This window comes from Malurus melanocephalus, unplaced genomic scaffold (genome assembly GCF_030028575.1).
Source record: "Malurus melanocephalus ecotype Western Australia unplaced genomic scaffold, MMel_1.1 scaffold_81, whole genome shotgun sequence".
Classification (NCBI taxonomy): Eukaryota; Metazoa; Chordata; class Aves; order Passeriformes; family Maluridae; genus Malurus; species Malurus melanocephalus.
Genome location: NW_026623313.1, coordinates 1,940,215 through 1,953,162, shown reverse-complemented (window position 1 = coordinate 1,953,162; position 12,948 = coordinate 1,940,215). Strand labels below are relative to the sequence as shown.

Below are 12,948 nucleotides of genomic sequence, written 5' to 3'. Positions count from 1 at the left end.
GCTCCGCACCCGCGGCACCCGGCGGGCCCTCCGCGCCGCTCGCTCGGCCCCGGGCGGAGAATGGCACCTGCCTGGCGACCGGGGGGCAGCTCTGGGCGCCGGGGGAATCCCCTCTCCTCCCAGGAGGGGGGTCTGTGGCGAGGGGAAGCCCTCGCCTGGGTCACGCTGCCGTAGGAGGGGGCAATCCCTTCCACCGGCGAGAGGAAGGATGCCGAGGGCTCCGGTGGTCCCTTCCCCCGCTCCCCCATCGCTCAGAATCGACCCCTACTCGCGCCGCCTCCCGCCCCAGACGGGGCGTGTACCAAGTTCCCTCCCTCCCCCGGCCCTGCCAGCGCCTGGGGCTCCCCGGCGGGCCACGCTCAGGGGCCGCGAAGGGGCTGGCGGTGCCGGGAGGGCGGGGACGCCGGGGCTACCGGAGGTGGCGGGGCCCCCCCGYCGCCAGCGCCCTCGGTCCCCGCTGACCCCTGCAGCCGCCGCGGTGGGGGATGTGGCACGTCGCGGTGCTGCCGGGGTGTAGCTCATTCCTGATGCCGCTGTTTGTCGCTGAGTTTTGAAGAGATTTATTGGCTGGCTCTTGCTAAACCACGCTTGAGTAATCCGAGCTGCTGCGCGCCGTGGTGAAGCCCGGAGGGGGGGAACGTCACTCCCTCTGGCAGCGGAGCAACATTAGTCTTCCAGCCCTCAAACCACCACTACAGCGACGGAAACTGCCGGGTCACAGCCATTTGCTTTGGAAAATTGGCGATGTTTGGTGCTAGAGATCGATTACCCTTGTAATCTTCCCCCACCGCCATCTCCTCCTTCTTACCCCACCCCTACCCGCCCCAGACAATAGCGTCCGAGCTCCTCCAGGAGAAAAAAAAAAAATAGAAAAGAAAGCAAGGAGAAAAAGAAAGAAAGAAAGAAAAAGAAAGAAACTGGGGGATGAATCTGACTCCAATAGGAAAAGCGTGTCTCTAGAAGTGGTGCTAATGGGAAGAGATTTCCGAGCTCCAGAGGACGATGATTTGTCACAAAGGGTAGCTGGCTCGGTGCTTTGGGCTGGAGCCGTGTAGGAGATCCTTGGAGAAGTCATTGTGCACAGAAAACCGAAGACCTGTACAAACATGCCTGTTCGCAGAGGTCATGTGGCACCACAAAATACATTTCTGGGTACAATCATACGAAAATTTGAAGGGCAAAGTAAGTTCTCGCTTTCTATCTATTTTGCTATAGTAGTTTTATTCTGCTTGTGACTAAATGGACAGCAGCTCCAGACTGTTTTTAAGTTTGTAGCTTGCAAAGAAAACCCCGCAGGTAAGGAGGGGATCCCTGGCAGAAGTAGCAATGTTTTTGATCTGGAATACATATTACCAAGTTGAATTATTGGCTGGTGGGCTTGTTTGGTTGTTTGTTTTCGGGGTTTTTTTTTTTGGCGCGGGGGGGAGCGCTGGGGCTTTTCCCCCCACACTATTTCAAGGAATAGTTTTATCTTTTAATAGTTCATGGACTGTATCCATATTGTATAGCTATAGAAGTTATATCTCTTACCTTCTGAACCAGTGAGATGGCTCTAAAAGCAGAATGTACAACCTTGCTGTCTGTGCAATGTCTAAAAAATAAGCTAGATTTATTATTATTRTGATTGTTAATGCTGTTAATTACAATTGCCTTTTCAAAATAAAGCAGAATTTCACTTTGATTTAGAGGAAACAGATAATATGCAGAAGAGTTATTAAAGAGAAAATACTCTCTTACCTTGTTGTCATGACTGCATTTTAGTATAGCTGTCAAATTTCTCTGTTTTGTTTATGTAAGTCTAAAATATCTATCAAACCAGTGCAAGTGCATCCTCAGGGAGAGTCTGTGAGATCTTTTCCAATGCAGCAGTTTACTACCTGTCGAGGAAGCTGAAGGTGAAGTGCTTTTTCCTGGCCAGAATTCTGGTTTACTATCAGCTGTAAGAAGGAACACTTGATGCTTTAAAGGAGTTTAATTTAGAACCAGTAGTTTGATATATGTACATTGATTTAAATATTTAGCATAATTTTAGCATCAGTTTAGTGTGAACCCTTACAGCTAATTCCAGTTCACATACTTCGTCATACTTAACCCCACATTATCATTTGTAATATTTATATTATTTAAGAAAACAATAAAGATGGTGCTAGTCCTAATTTTAATATATGCTAAGTCAGTGGGGCTRCTTAAAGTTTTTATGTAGTGAAGTGTATATTATTTGAAGGTAATAAAGCACTGGCTAATAAACAGGCAAGTGGTAGTGAAAGTTCAGCATGATTGAAAGACAGTAGAAAAAGGAAGACTGAAATCTCGAAATATTTCAATGTGTTCAAAGGCAGACCGTATTTAAAATTCTGAAGACTTGCACTGCTTACTTGGTTTCATGTAAGAAATCCTTTATAAAGCAACCAATCTCCTAGTATATTTAAGTATACTTAAAGGACATGTAATCGGTATAATGTAGTAAGTATTTTTAACAGTAAATGTATCAAAGTTGCACATTTCTAATTACAGTAGTGTGTTATAAAGGCAAGCAGAAACAAACTAGTAAGAGTTGAAAACTTTTGAACCTTTCTTTGAGATGAGAGTTGGGGAAAGAAGGATGGATGGAAGCACAGAACTTCAGAGAAATGTGCAGAATATTTCTAATATAATAATCATTTCATGTACCCTCCTTTTTTGTTGTTTTTTGGAACCTGTTTTTTCTTCTGTTATTTTCTAGGTAGATTTGTTAAAATACTGACTATAAATGTACTGTCATTCACCTCAATGAAAATCCTTGCAGACTAGATTGAGAAGATTCGACCTTACACCAGGAAGCCCCTCACTTGAGTAGAATGCCCTTCCCGAGGTTCTACTTCTCCCCAACTTTTCAAGGACTTTCCTGGAGTTGCAATTGGCAGGACAGCACTCATCACTTGGCCTTCAGTAAAGCCTGAAACAGACAAAATTTTGTCAAAAGGAGATTTACAGAGACTTGCATAATGTGGTTTTATTTCCTTAAAAAGCARCTATATTCATCTTTAATGTATTCTGAATTAATTGAAGTTTCTTTAAAAGCTRTGGATCAAATTAGCTTCATTAAATGACTGAAAATCTCTGTATTTCAGGCATTCCCATGAAAGGAAAGGTTGTTCACCATTCATCCCTGCAATCGACCCCATAAGAAATGTTGAAAGAGTACTAAAAAATGCATCACTTTCTTTTATTGCAGATAAAAAATTCATCATTGCTAATGCTAGAGTGCAGAATTGTGCCATTATCTACTGCAATGATGGGTTCTGTGAGATGACCGGATTCTCCAGGCCAGATGTCATGCAGAAACCTTGCACCTGTGATTTCCTTCATGGGCCAGAGACCAAAAGACAYCATATTGCCCAAATTGCTCAAGCCCTGCTGGGGTCAGAGGAGAGGAAAGTAGAAGTCACCTATTATCACAAAGATGGTAAAGTCTGGTTTTCTTTTCAAAACTTTTTGTGTGTTTGGTTAGCAGTTGATTGGTAAAAGTGTGTGCGATGTKCTGGCCAGCCCCTTTGCTGAAGGTGTTGTCATTTCTCTGGAGTCCAGTGGAATGCACTTGTGTGTATCAGTGAGGGAATCTGCCCGGAGAGTAGTGGGTGTATGGAGTACATCACTGCATGCTCACTCTCCCAGCTGAATGAAGCCAGGACAGTATGTGCAACTCTGGAACAGAAGTTGCAGAACTCTGGAACAGTTCCCCTCCCAGTTGGTTTAAACAAACTGTAAATAATTTAAAGTAATCAGCATAGACGAAGCATACCTTGATTTAAATGCAATATTTTGCCACAAAGATAAAAGTAGAAAAAGACGGCCTCTCATAAAGAAAGCATCAGCTTTTAAAGAAAGGGACAAGTGTTTTCAGAGCTGAGATATTGTGAAGTACCTGCAATTGAACTACCAATGTTCTAGAATTGCCAGAGTCAAAATCTGGGTTTGCCTAGAATAGGAAATCTGCTGATACTTTTTGTGTTAAGTGCATAAAATGAAGACATGTATGTGCAGATTTAAAAATGCAAACTCATGGAAACTAATTATAATACATAATAGCTATATGTAGTTTGTTGTTGGTTGGGTTTTTTTGTTTTTTTGGTTTGTGGTTTTTTGTTTTTTTAATTACCTAGAGTTATTTACAGAAACACCTATCTTTCAAATGAATTCAAGTAATGGATAATTGTGGTGTACCTTGTCTCTTGCTGTGTACACTCCTGGGAGAAGGAAAAGGAAATTCATATTCAAATGCTGAGCTTAAATTAGTTCTGGAGAAGTGCCAGTGTGTTGTTTACATCAATTTTAGAATCACATGCAATGTGCTCTCTTATTTTAAAGTCACAGARTTAAATCCTGCTCTCAATAATTCTGTTGTTATCTTGGAGAGACTTAAGTAATATTATTTTTAATATTAGGCTGGTATAATTCAGATAGGACTCAGGCCAACCATTCTACCCACGCTACCAATATTTAAGCACAGTCTTTGTAGCAGATTCTTAGTAGAGCCCTTTATTCTTAGATCTGGTTTGGTGGTCTGGAGCAGATTTCGGTCAAGATTTGTTGTAGTAGCTGTGCCTTGGATGTGGATTTCTCAGGAGACCTGACACTGTGTCTTTGACACATCTACCCTGTGTTTGTGTTAACTTGGCATGTGTTAAAAATAATATTGCRAAAGAAGAATGTCATTGCTAACTTTCACAGCCACCAGCCTGGAGCACTGTTTTGAGATGTGGTAGTTTAAAAGTCCTAAAGTCTCACAAAATATTAGAATGGAGGGAAAGGCTTTAAAAGTACTTTTTATCTGTCARTTACAGAAGATAGATAGACAGACGGACAGATAGATAGATAGATCCTTTTCTGGAATGCTGTATTCTGTCATGCAACACACCATAATCTGAGACAAACCAAAGTAGTACTATCCTTGAAAATTGTGGTATCTTTCATAAACCGTTTTGAATGCTGAGTTACAGATTRTTCAGTGTAAACAATCTTATGCATAAGAGTTTTCAGTAACTTCCCTTCTGTGAATAATTTCTTTAATTGTYGCAATATTTTACTTGTCTAAATGTGAAAAGGATTTAACATGTGCATTGCATGATCTGCTAAATTTAAACTAACACAGGTGAATCGGGCAATAATTGTCAGAATACAAGATAGGTCTGACACTCAAATACATGCATATCTGGCAGCTTGATTGTTTGTATATAGAGACTTTTTTTTTTTGTTCCACATAATGTTCAATTCCTTTTCAAAATATGATGGAAAATCTGAAATCCATGTGGTGTCATAAAATTGAAAGTAGCTCTATGATGAATATAATGCATGTTAGTAAACATATSCTATAGTTATTCTGAATAACTCAAAAATATATACCTTACTTTTCATCCTCACTTTTTCAAATTTGCAAATCTGAATTTTGCAATATATAGAATATATACATGTACCTATATATAACATAGTCTGTAATCATAACAGTACAAAGAGTAGTGTAACAAAGACTTCCTCTAGGTTGTGGAACAAAGTAAATTTYAAGCCTTTTCAAATGTGTGAGAGTGTAGTGCCTGCTTAGTGGCTTATTTTGCATGTGTGCTGTGAGTGGGAATGAGACTTGAGGTCAATTTCAGAAATTTCCAATTTTCAGTGGTCAATTCTAGCACAGTTAGAAATGTAACTTTCTCTGTGTGAGTAACCCAAGTTATTCCAATGAACTATCCGCTGCTTAAAGGTTTGATTTGACACTTTATTTCCTGGCAAGCCATTGTATAAGGTTTAACGTAATACTAAGCATAYGGAGGAGGAAGATACCTCAAGGTGTGAATTGCTTGAGGTTCCACTGACAGGAGGTTCTGAAGACCATATTACACACTCCTGACTAAATGCCCAGTGAATTGCAAATAAAACCTTATTCCACATCACACTATCATTTACTCTACATAAGCCACCGATTATATTAAAAATTAATTTAATGTTTTGAAGTAAAGCAAATGTCAGTGGGATCACTTATAATGCTCAACTGTCATCAGAATTCCAGCAATGCAGATATCAGAAAGGGAATCACTCTATAAATAATGCTTTTTCTTTTTGATTCTAAATACCACCTCATATGATTTTAAAATGTCACAGCTTTAAAGATCAACTCAAAAGAAAATTCTTGCTATRGAAAAATGGTATTGCACACATACATGGGAATTAGATTCTGATGTTCTCTGCTGATCTGTAGTCAACTTTTCTYAATGAAAGTGCACGATCTCGAGGTTTAAACATCTTCGTGAGGTAAGACTGAAAGCTGCTGTTTGTTCTCTGCCTTTATCTTTCGGCCAAATTACACACTCAAAGAAGATGGGAACAGAAGGATGGGGAAAAATTTTGTAGCAAGTTGATAGTCAGAAAACAGTGGCTGTTTGAATCTATACTGCCTTAAACATTACAGACAGATGACAGAGTAGTCAAAGGAGAAAAAAAAATCTATGTATCATGGATTTATAAATGAGTAACCTGGATGGGGCCTGTTTCTCTCTTCACCATGTGGTGTGGTGAGGGTGCAGAAAAGTGTTGAATGTTTGTGATAGCTCTGTGTAATTGTTTAGACGGCCAAAAGGTSAGATGCCAGCATGGGCACCCAGCAGGCCCTGTCCCAACCACACCAGCAGGGTCTTCACAGCAGTTTGTCACATTTGCAGCTGAAAGCCTTAGTAGCTGCTCTCRGAGTATTTCTATCACAATAAGACTGTTAATATAGCTTATTTCTGGGTTTAGTTTCTCCTTGCTCCTTTCAGAAGGGTATTTAYTCAATCCAAGCAAAGTTCCAGTTCTCTGTCCTGTTCAAGTAGTGCCACAGTAGGCAATTACATAGCTACCAAAACAATAAATTAGTGAGAAAAATAGTTAATGSGAACAGATGGTGCCAAAACTAAAGGTCCAAATTTACCGGTTCTCATGGTACAAGCAGCTTCACAAACATCATTGGATATGCTCCTGGGATTAAAGGCACAGTAAATTTCTTTCCTAATATAAATACCCCATTTTAAAAAGAGCAATAGATAAATACAGACAAGTCACAAGAACTATTATTTTGAAACAGATTATTTTTCCAAGGAGTGCCCATTAGGCATTAGCATCTGCTTAATTAAAAAGTTATACTCTGATATCAAAGCAGCAATATCATATGTTCCTTACTCACAATTTTTTCACTAATGTTATAGCTATATGATTTGAATTATACTTGAAGGCAAAATATTGTTTATACAGGATATCAGTTCTTATTTTAATAAAGTTATTTATGGTGAAAATGTTTGACAGCTCTTCCTTTGAGGACTCCATTTTGCAGTTTAAGTCATTATTGCATAAATCATTCTTGACAGATGTAAAATACTGCTTGAGGTGGTAAAGCTGTAAAACTTTTGATATAAAAAGTATAATTATTTTGGGATGGAGAATGGATATATACTAATAAGAAAGTATTGTACCACAGAATACATTTTTGCTTCTTACTGTATACTCTGTGGGCAATAATGGGATATGTCTAAGCTTGCAGGTAATATCTGTTAAAGGAAGATAGGATCATTTAAGGTTMGCCTATATGCATCAGATATTCTAGGGTTGAGAAAAACCATGGCAGAGTATAGGTTTGAGCAAAGATAAGCTCAAGCAATTGTTTGCAGAATGTGTACAAACCTCACAAACTACTTGCCATTTACYCAGTTTCAAAAAAAAAATTTTCTACAACTGACTGCAAATTAAACATATTTGCATTTTCAAAACACATTTCTAAACTAATATTTTCAGCTCTTTTTTGAGGATAAGAAAATAAGAAAAATCTGCAAACATTCTGACAAAATAAAGTGAAAAATGGTATTAAGTGTTCTTAAATAGAAAGATCGGGACTTCATTTAGAAACCCATCATCTAGACTTCAGTCAGCTTAGGCGTTTTACCACCTGTTTGTGTGAACGTATGAATCAATAAAAAATACAACTGAAAAGAAAGATGCTTGCATGTGTGTCATGTCTCCTTACATTAGCTCTAGTGTGAGGGTCAGCAGGTGCAGTCTTGACCATAATTCCAGTGCCTTATCCAGAGCTGTTGAGAAAGGTTAATGAATCAAATCTCTCTGATACCCTACTGGTGTAGGACTCCTTGATATAGAAACACTATCTGACTGCATTTTGATAAAGAAACTGTTACCCCCCACAAAAACCTGTCAGAAAGACTTTCCTAGTGCAGGGTTTTTTTCCAGACATTCTTAAAATACCCCTTGGATGAAATCCAGAATGTTACTGAAAATTTTGTACAATTAGAAATGAATGAGGACATCCATTCTTATGTCTGTAGTGCAGTGTTTCTACCCTTAATACTTGTCAAGAAAAAAGAATCCCTTGCCCCATTCAGTATTGCTGATTTTGCAGCAAGGAGCACCATCAGCAGCGAGACAATAYCTCAGTGATCAAATATCTCATTTATCTGTCTCCATTCTGATACAGTTCCTGTCTCTGCCCATAACTGTGGGTCACTCCTTATTCATATTTCATGTAGGATACCTAATGATTATGATAAAGCAGCTTTTAGATATCCTAAGAAAGCATATTTATGGGTCAATTTCAATCTTATTTTTCAACTCCTTGGCTTTCCAGTATATTTCTTTTTCTTCCCATGTGAAGATGAATGGATTTTAGATAAGGAGGAGACTTTTATAATGAGAGAGAGTGTCTGAATAAATACGACAACAACTAAATTGACTTCTAAATTATCCTCTTTGGCAGCGTTTAGGGTCAGAAAGGCAGGCGCAGATATATATATATAATTTTAATAAATAATGAAGAATACAATTGCTATTATTATAGGTAGGTACTGCATCTTTAACAGAAAAAAACTCCTTAATTTGGAAAAATCCTTTCTGACAGTTTTGAGTTCCTCCATGGCACAAATAAAAAACCTGCAGGCTAGTAGATCAGGAGTCTTTCATTTCAGTACAGTGTTAAGATAGAACTGTTCTTCCACTGGACTTCCATAGTACAATTTCATGTCAGGATTCAGAATGTCACAGGGTCAACTTACCAATCAAGGGGCCCAAATTTCCTTAGTTTGAGCTACAAAGAAAAATGATTACTGACTTTCAAAAAGTGTGCCGTAATGGTAAGAAAATTGATASATTCTACAGTGAAATGGTACTGTAAAGTTGTGATATAATACACATACTGAAAAGAGTTTCTTTTTTTTAATTAGGCATTGCTGGCAATTTTTTTATATCTGTTTTTAATATGTTCCTTTTAGTTGTAGTGAAAGCTATTTTGGTTTTGTGTTATGAGACAAAAAGAACARATGCTGTCAGTCTATTTTTGGTGTGGTTTCACATGATTTATTGTGTCCTCTTTCCATCTTCATTGTGCATCATTTCTAATGTTACATTATGATAACTGAGTTATTGCATACTCCTAATTCATGTTATTGATTGGTTCTTTCCCTTCTCCACCARATTGGCCCATATATCAAAGAAAGATGCAGATAACAAATCAGACATCACCCCTTGCAATAGACATGGGGGGAAGAGCCAGTCTTTTCTAATAGCAGCCTTTTGCATATTTGATAGGAAACAAATTTCAAAATGTGACGCTTTGAGTAGCACCAATGTTAACATCAGTGCTGTTCCCTCTGGTTCCAGGCAGTGGAAAGGGAACAGTGGTGTGGGTTAGATTTTATGTTAATGGTTTCAAGCCCACTTTTAAAGTGTCCCCTACATATTTGACTTAGTGTATGACTCAGTCTATGTGCTAGGTAGCCCGTGCTCTTCCCAGCTAAGTATGGAAAAAGCTTAATCAAGCAGTATAGGATTCAGAGTAGCAAGACAAAGCTGACTATGGAAATTGCTAATTGACTCTGGAAACTGCATATCTCAAAAGCAATCAGAACTGTAGCTGTGAACCTCGATCCCGGCAGAGCGGATAAATGACAATGACAGCGGGGTATTGTGACTCTATAGTTACTAGCTCACTTCACATTGTCTGCAACTCTAAAAGTTCACATCTCTGAGGTGGGAAGTATTTGTCTTGTGATTTTGTTACAGCTTRAACCTTTTTGTCTAGTATACTGTATTTGTTTTAAAGAAAATAATATATATTTGAATAATTTCTTGGAAATTAAACTGAAATTTAATTTTGAAAGCAGAATTGTAGCCATAACTAATCTCAAAATTACCTCCAGAATTTCCACAGACATTTCCACAGTTTTAAGCTCCCTCACGAACTTTCTCAATATAGCCCTTTTGTTTCTATTTTCCTTAATTCTTTAATTCTGAAATCACAGTGAAAACTCATCAGGAGAGATCACCACAAAGGATATCAAAATTCAGTATGAAAAAATGTCAAAGTAAACAGTGTAAAGGGAAGGTCTTGTCTTTTTCTGATTTTATAACTGGATTCTAATTGTAGATCTTATACCTAGTTTTGCTACTGCCTCAGTTATAGCATTGAGGTGTTATCCACACACAGAATATATTCTAGTTTATTTGTTAACAAAGAGCCATCATGTCATCCAAACCTAAAGATGGTATTTAAGTGTMAACATTATTAACTCTTTCATTACTGTTAGTAAGTGGAAATGACCAGAAGAAAGCTTACACCAGAAATTGGAGTTTTATTCAGTGTTTGAGTTTGCCCTACCTGCCGAAATTTCTTKCTTTCCTGTCCTTGTTCCTCCATAATCACCACAGTCAATACAAATACTTTCTCTTCTATCTTGCCATTACCTAATTTAAGTCTCTGATTTGCCAAATTAGACTGCAGTGAAAAACAGAAGCTCTTGCCTAAATTGTCAGTTCAGAGAAACACAACAATGGTTTACTTCTAGGAAATACTAGGAAAATAAGATTTATCACAACATCTGAATACTGATCCTCGACAGTACCAGATTATGAAATCATGGTGTTTTTTTGAGCAAAAAAACTCTATGGCAACTGATTGTTTCTGTGGCCCGAAACACTCTTAAAGGCCTGAGAGCAAGATAACAATATCTACTGCCACAGGACTTGGCTTGCACACCAATAGCTTTCACAGAATTAAATTGCAAAGTTAATTTTTGCAACACGAAGAATCCGGATCTTTAGGCATTGGAGCACTGCTCGTACAGACACAGTATGCCTTTGCTAACAAATATTAGCTGGAGCTCTGTTGCTGCAAAAAAGACCACAAATTATGAAAGAAACATGCAAAACACAGAGAAAACCTTCTTCCATTTTTATCCACAGGGTAGACAGGCAGAGATAACTTCAGAACAAGGACATATTAGGGGGTTTTGCCTTTGTCTCATACCTAGGCTGCTTGAAAAGCAGTTAATCATCATGTAAATTTGTTTCATCACTAACATGCATGTGCTAAAGCACTTRTTCCCAGCTGTTGTCAGACTTTGGAGTCTGTGCCCTTTTGAGATTATTTCTTAGAGCATTCTTTGCTGATTTTCATTCAAATCAATGCAAGTGTATCTCTGAAAATAGCTTGCAAATTTTCTCCTTTCAAAACTCATTTATGCCAATCTGCTTTACTCCTTCCTCCCTGGAAAAAAATRCCAGATAATCTCATTAGTATTTTGCATGTTTATGACATTTCTTTTTATACTTTCAAAAGAACATGAAACTCAGTAGCCCATAAATCCTATTGTCATGGTATTTAAGGTAAAAATACCCTTGCAGTTCTGTCTACTTGCTTTAAAAAATATCTTCCAATTCAAAAGAAAGAAAGAAAGAAAGAAAGAAAGTAAGAAAGAAAGAAAGAAAGAAAGAAATAAAGAAAGCAAAGAGCCATTTTAAATAATGATGATAAAAGAAAGGAAAATATGTTCAATTTTTTTCTATTTTAAGTACCTAGTGTTATTTTTGCTTGATAAAATATACCAGGAATCAATTTAACACCAAAATCTATACAACATAAAAAACCACACTTCCCAAAAGGACTATCTCTGGAGTCATGGACAACATAAAGATATGATGTGAGCTTGTAGCAGCCTTGAGGTACAAAACCAGGTACCTATAAATCAGCATCTGAGCCTTTTCTAAGGATTAATGGAGCAGCTCACAAACTGGTGTGAAAATCTATGTCTAATGTTAATCCTGAGCCAGTCCATGCCAGTTCACCATTCAGAGCATCCTTTGCAGAGCATGCTTAGTCTTTCTATATGTTATACTGATTGTTTATGGCAAAAAGAATGGGAGCACAAAACAGACAGAAGCATTTTTAGTGTTTTACCCACAGAGTTTTAARGAAGAGTTTTGCAGAGGGATAAAGAAGAATTTCAGTAGTTTATGGATGACCACAAAACTGTAATAAAACCTTGTTCCTCTTTATCCTGAAAATCAYGTCTCATGTCAGGATTAGAAGTAGGATCTAAGGACCTGTTCCCAAATGCCTAAAAAGTTAATTWAAAACTACTCACTGCTAATGCAGCTACAAGCCAAATTAGTGTCTGATTTGTGTGATTTGTAGATCAGGAGCTGGGTGCAGGTGGCTTCCCCCTCCTATGCTCACTGTTATTTAAAGAGGGGAAAAGAGGAAGAAATGCGGATTCAAAGACAACTCTTCTTCCTAGCTGTTAGGTATGCGAGGCTATTTTATAAAAAACTACACAAACTAAGAACATTAGAGCTAAGGGAGCTATTCCATAGACCATGCAGATCTATTTACGTTCATTTCTGGTTGTCTTTTGACCTCATTTGTACAAAAAAAGATCCTGCAGAAGCAGAATTACCAGTAGCACCACTGTCTCTACAGAACTCAACGTATGCAAAACATAATTATTAGCCAGACCAATATATTGTGTGTGTACATAATCTCTTTAACATTTGAATGTCCAAAAGCATTTGTCCCTGCTTCCTGGGAATTTATTGAATTGTTTCCCTTTTAAATAATATTTTATTCTTAGTCCCTTTTCACCTTGGGGTTATTTTCCTGTAAAT

The 12,948-nt window shown here is 38.0% G+C and overlaps 1 protein-coding gene across 1 annotated transcript in view; it reads left to right on the top strand.

Moving 5' to 3' along the window:
* The first annotated feature begins 924 nt into the window (after nt 1-924).
* KCNH7 (potassium voltage-gated channel subfamily H member 7) overlaps nt 925-12,948 on the top strand; it is a 207,952-nt gene continuing 195,928 nt past the window's right edge. Inside the window, exons 1-2 of the mRNA XM_057367653.1 lie at nt 925-1,182; nt 3,215-3,445. Of these exons, the coding sequence (XP_057223636.1) occupies nt 1,107-1,182; nt 3,215-3,445 (307 nt within the window). The 5' untranslated portion in view covers nt 925-1,106. The remainder of the gene's footprint in view (nt 1,183-3,214; nt 3,446-12,948) is intronic.